Source organism: Cervus elaphus, chromosome X, assembly GCF_910594005.1.
Source record: "Cervus elaphus chromosome X, mCerEla1.1, whole genome shotgun sequence".
NCBI classification, from domain to species: Eukaryota; Metazoa; Chordata; class Mammalia; order Artiodactyla; family Cervidae; genus Cervus; species Cervus elaphus.
The window spans coordinates 52,414,340-52,419,797 of NC_057848.1; the positions used below are offsets into that span (position 1 = coordinate 52,414,340).

Here is a 5,458-nt window from a genome sequence, read left to right on the forward strand (position 1 = left end):
AGCAAGGATGCCAATCCCAGTCCATCCCTGGGACGAGATTCCTCCAATAAGCAAGCCTTGCTCAAGTAATTCCCGGTGATCTAAACTTTCTCAGAACCAGGCTGCAATGTGAGCAGCCTCACATCGTGCCTCCTTCCTTCCTCCTCTCCTTTCTCAGGGATCAGTCCTGCACTGGATGGGAAGATGCTCCCTGCCTGCTTCTACTTCTTCCCCTGCATCCTTCACAGGGGTCTCCCCCAAGACCGCACTTGCACATTTAATCTTATCTTGATGTCTGCTTCTCCGAGGACCTCCATTGACAGAAGTCAAAGATGCAGTGGATCAAGATGTGTAGCCTCGTAGATACACATGCCCCCTACAGCCCAGAAGGTCCAGTACCCACTGGAGAGAGAGCATTGTTTTCCCAAGTCTGGGGGAGAGGATGAGTATGGGCTCACTGCTGATGGTCTGGAAGGGCCCCCAACTATTTATTTATTTAAATTTATTTATTTATTTTAATTGGAGGCTAATTACTTTACAATATTGTAGTGGTTTTTGCCATACATTGACGTGAATCAGCCATGGGTGTACACGTGTTTCCCATCCTGAACCCCCCTCCCACATCCCCCCCCATCCCTCAGGGTCATCCCAGGGTAACCTGAGCACCCTGTCTCATGCATTGAACCTGGACTGGCAATCTATTTCACATATAGTAATATACATGTTTCAATGCCAACTATTTATTTTAATTCAAAAAAAGAAATCCAGGGACTTCCCTGGCAGTCCAGTGGTTAAGACTCTGTGCTCCCAATGCAAGGGGCACAGGTTCAATCCCTGGTTGGAGAACTAAGATCCCACATGACCCACAGCAGGGCCTAAAAAAAAAAAGAAAAGAAATCCAGCTATACCTTGCTCTATCCAAAAGCCATGCCCTTGAGAAGTTGAATGCAGATGAAACCAGGGGGAACCAGGTCCTATTGTACATGCCCCAAGAGGCTCCCCAGTTCAAAGGAATGCTGCAGTTCATCACAAGTCAGTCAGCAGGTCATGTATCTGAGTTGACTGCAAAGTTGACGGCAAAGCTGATGAAGAAGGGTCCCTTCAGCGTGGCCCTGGCATGTTTCCAAGCAAGGTGGACTGTGGAGAAGTCAAGCAAACAGCAACTGCTGGCGGGTCCCGGGCCTGGGAGGGCCCCCCAGCCCACTGAGGAGACAGACAAGAGCCAATGGGAGAACAATAGGCCAACAGAGAATGAATTCGAGTCAGAACTGTGTGGTGACACCATGGCTAGTTCCTTAGTTCCAGGAGGCGTGAGTAAGGTTAGGTGAGAAGAGTCAGGGAGACCACTGAGGGTGGGCACACAGGCCTGGGCTCACTATCCATGCCAGCGCCACCCAGAGCGGTGGCCTTTCTGCTTCTCCCTGTCCCAGTCACTCCGAGGTCCTCCTACTCTGCTCCCCAGGCTTGGCCACATGGCGGGCTGCCTGGGGAGGCGCTGGCATGGTTCCCAGTGCCAGAAGTGGGGGAGAAGATATGTGGGCGGGTTGGAGTGGGGCCAGGCCACAGGGCCCAGCTGCAGGGCGCAGGGCCAAGTTGACAATGCTGGCCTGTGGAGACGGAGTGGCAACTGCTGCCTGTCGCCTCCAAAATACCAGTTGAGGTTTTCTCCTACTTTGGGGTTTAGAAACTATTTCTATTTCTATTATGCATTTCTTTGCCCTAGTTTTCCATTTCTTTGTCCTGCTGTTAATGGTAGTGCCTGGAGGTGAGACAGGCAGGGCCAGACAGAAACCAAAGGAACACTGAAGTGAGCAGAATGTGCCTTGGGGCCTGGTGATTTCTCTCCTAGCACTCCTACTCCCATCCCTGGGCCCTGAGCCCCCAGGCAGTACCCCCCCCCCAGGGCTGCTTCTCCAGGGGCAGGACGGGCAGGGCTCCCACTTGATCCCATTTCCTCCCCATCAAAACTTCCCTGAGCTGTGGCCCATTCTCTCAGCATCCAGGTCTCTGGTAGAAATTAAGACATTCACTCTGTCTAGGGCTGCCTTCTCTGGTCACTGGACACCCCCTCCCTGGACAATTTCACCCATTTCCGTGGCCTCATTTACCATGTCATGTATATGCCATAAACCCCACATTGATTTTTTCAGCCACCAGCTCTCCTCTGAATTTTACATATCTAACTGCCTCCTCTGGTAGGGCAGCTCACCAGCGACTCAAATTCCACATGTCCACAACTGAACTCACTACAGACAATATACTTCTTTTAAAAAAGAAAAACAAAGCTTCTTCTTCTGCAGTCTCAGTAAATGGCACTACCATAAGTGGGGTTCATCTTGAACCCCTTATTTCACCTGTCATGTACATCCAGTCTATCAGCAAATCTTGCCAGTCCCACTTCACATGTCTTCACACCTCTCCAGTTCCCCTGCTGCTCTTCCCATTCAGACCGCCATCGGCTCCTTCACAGACAGCTTAAATAATCTATTCTGTCTTTCTGTCTAGGTATTACCTCTTGTCCATTCAAGAGACTATCAGATGGCCACCAGGTTTTCCTTCAAAACAAATATGATGATATCCCTGCTTAAAAATCTCTACTGTGACTTCTGATGCCAACCATGTTGGAGCAAATTGTATCAAACTTTTTCTCTTGCTGTTAAACAACAACAAAAAAAAAACCTAGAAAACTGAACTATATGAAACAGCTGTTTTTAGATATTGGACAACAGGCAGTGATCTCTGAGAGAAGGAAAATAAATAAGGTGAAGTCTGTGACAGCCCTTGGTTTCTGTCTGGAGGCACTTTCTGGACCGTGCAGTGAGAAGGAAAAACCCTTGAAGAGCACAGTGGTCTCTGTGAGTTAAAAGAAAGACATTAGAGTCTGGGAGACTGAGGAATCTGGAATTTGCAGGGCAGAGGACTGGAAAGGAGGGAGCAACACAGAGAAAGAGTTCTAGATATCTGCATGGGGACTTGATTGGATTGCTTGACACTAAGCTATTCACACATAGGATGGAATGCCACAAAGTCAGGCAAAGAACTACCACAAAGCTGTAAGCTGACATTCCCAGAGCTCTCACAGGTTTGAAAGACATTCAGTTTCCCACCAGCCAGCATAAAGAAACCTTTTGAAAATCCAGGGCATTCAGGAGAAACCCCAAGAAATATCATACCTCAGCAATAAGGATAAGCTAGCCCAGGTTCGATTCCTGGGTCAGGAAGATCCCCTGGAGAAAGGATAGGCTACCCACTCCAGTATTCTTGGGCTTCCCTGGTGGCTCAGTCAATAAAGAATCCGCCTGCAATGCGGGAGACCTGGGTTCGATCCCTGGGTCGGGAAGATCCCCTGGAGGAGGGCATGGCAACCCACTCCAGTATTGTTGCCTAGAGGATCTCCATGAACATAGGAGTCTGGTGGGCTACAATCAATGGGGTTGCAAAAGAGTCAGACACAATTCAGTGACTAAGCACAGCACACACAGCCCAGCAATAAATGCTACTCTAGATCTGCTGTGATGAAACCAAAAAACAAGTCTGGAAAAGCTCAGGCTGATGTGCAAGAAACTTAACTGACTTCCAGAACAGAGTTAAAGGAATACATGAAATCCAGATGCTCAAACATTCACAGTATTTAAGATCCAATAAAAAAATTACTAGACATGTAAGGAAGCAGGAAAATGTGCTGCTTTCACAGCCAGGGCAAAAGTCAGTCAGTAGAAACAGAGCCAGGAATGACAGAGTACTTTCATTAATTAAACGCCTAATATAAATATATCCAAGGATTTAAAGGAAAACATGAAAATGGTGAGGAAAGAAATGTTAATTTATATACTTAATGTGCTTATTACTTATTCATTTTTTAAATTGATGAATAGTACATATTAAAATATATAGCCTCATGACTTGATATAGAGACACGTACTGAAGTAAGTAAGCACGAAAAGACATGCTTAAAGAGATTCATTAAAAAAATACCACTGAAACATGCATATTATCATATGTGAAATAGATTGCCAGTCCATGTTCAATGCATGAGACAGGGTGCTCAGGGCTGGTGCATTGGGATGAACCTGAGGGATGGGATGGGGAGGGAGGTTCAGGATGGGGAACACATGTACACCCATGACTGATTCATGTGAATGTATGGCAAAAACCACCACAACATTGTAAAGTAATTAGCATCCAATTAAAATAAATAAATACTATAGAAATAAAGAAAAAAGAGATAGCAATGTGATATACCTATATCTATCACATTTTCCTTATCCATTTATGTCACTCATCCATCAACAGATAATTAGGTCATTTCCGTATCTTGGCTATTGTGAATGATGCCACAATGAACATGGGCTGCAGATATTTTCTTGAGATTCTGATTTCACTTCTTTTGGATATATACTCAGAAGTAGGATTACTAGATCATATGGTAGTTCTATTTTTAACTTTAAATTGTTAACTTTTAAATTATATATTTAAACTTTTAAATTATATATATATATATTTTCATTTTAACAGTTTTTAATGAAAGCTGCAGACAAGATGACTTTCTCCTTGCATCTTCTCTATTGTTTCTTCCTTATATTTGCCCTTTTCCTTTCCTACTTGGCGAGATTTGGCTTTACGTTCGAGGATCTTTTTGCTGTCTTTGTCCAGTTTTAGTCTGGTGATAACCACCTTGCTGGGGTGAATGCCCACATGGACAGTTGTGCCGTTAGCCTTCTCCCGCTGCACTCGTTCAATGTAGATGACATATTTCTTCCTGTAAATCTGGACTACTTTGCCAATTTGCTGCCCTTTGTAGTGCCCTCGTACAACCCGAACTTCATCATCCTTTCGGATGGGCATGGATCGAACGTCGTACTTCTGTCTCAGCTCTTTAGAAAAAGGAGAAGACATAATTTTCCTGCGAATATGGGAAGGTGCATTGAAATGCATTTTTCTACTCTTGCTTCGGTCAGAAGTCACAAAGGAATTGAACTTCATTTTGGCCACTGGTGCTTCAGCGATGGCTACAGAAGGGAAGAGTAAATTATATATTTTAAAATATTTTAAAATATATTTTAAATGCATAGGTGAAAAATACAATATTTGAAATAAAAAATTCACTAAATGGGCCTAATAGCAGATTAGACAGTACAGGAGAAAATATCAGTGAAGTAGAAGAAATAGCAATAGAAACTATCCAAAATGAATCACAGAGAGGAAAAAAAGGCTGATTAAAAGTTAACAGAATGAATGGGTAACAAAGTGTGGTATATTCATACAAAGGCATATTCAGTTCAGTTCAGTCACTCAGTTGTGTCCAACTCTTTGTGACCCCATGAACCGCAGCATTGCCAGGCCTCCCTGTCTGTCTATAAAAAGTCATGAAGTATTGATATATACTACCATATGGAAAAACATTGAAAACATTATGCAGAGTGATAGAAACCAGCCACAAAAGGCCACAATTTATATTATTGCATTTATTTGAAATTTC

The 5,458-nt window shown here is 44.1% G+C and overlaps 1 protein-coding gene across 1 annotated transcript; it reads right to left on the minus strand.

Annotated features, from left to right (window-relative positions):
• Positions 1-4,497: 4,497 nt before the first annotated feature.
• On the minus strand, positions 4,498-4,962 carry LOC122690309 (60S ribosomal protein L26-like). The gene has a single exon (XM_043897368.1). The coding sequence runs from the start codon at positions 4,960-4,962 to the stop codon at positions 4,498-4,500; it is 465 nt and encodes a 154-aa protein (XP_043753303.1).
• Between the last annotated feature and the right edge of the window lie 496 nt (positions 4,963-5,458).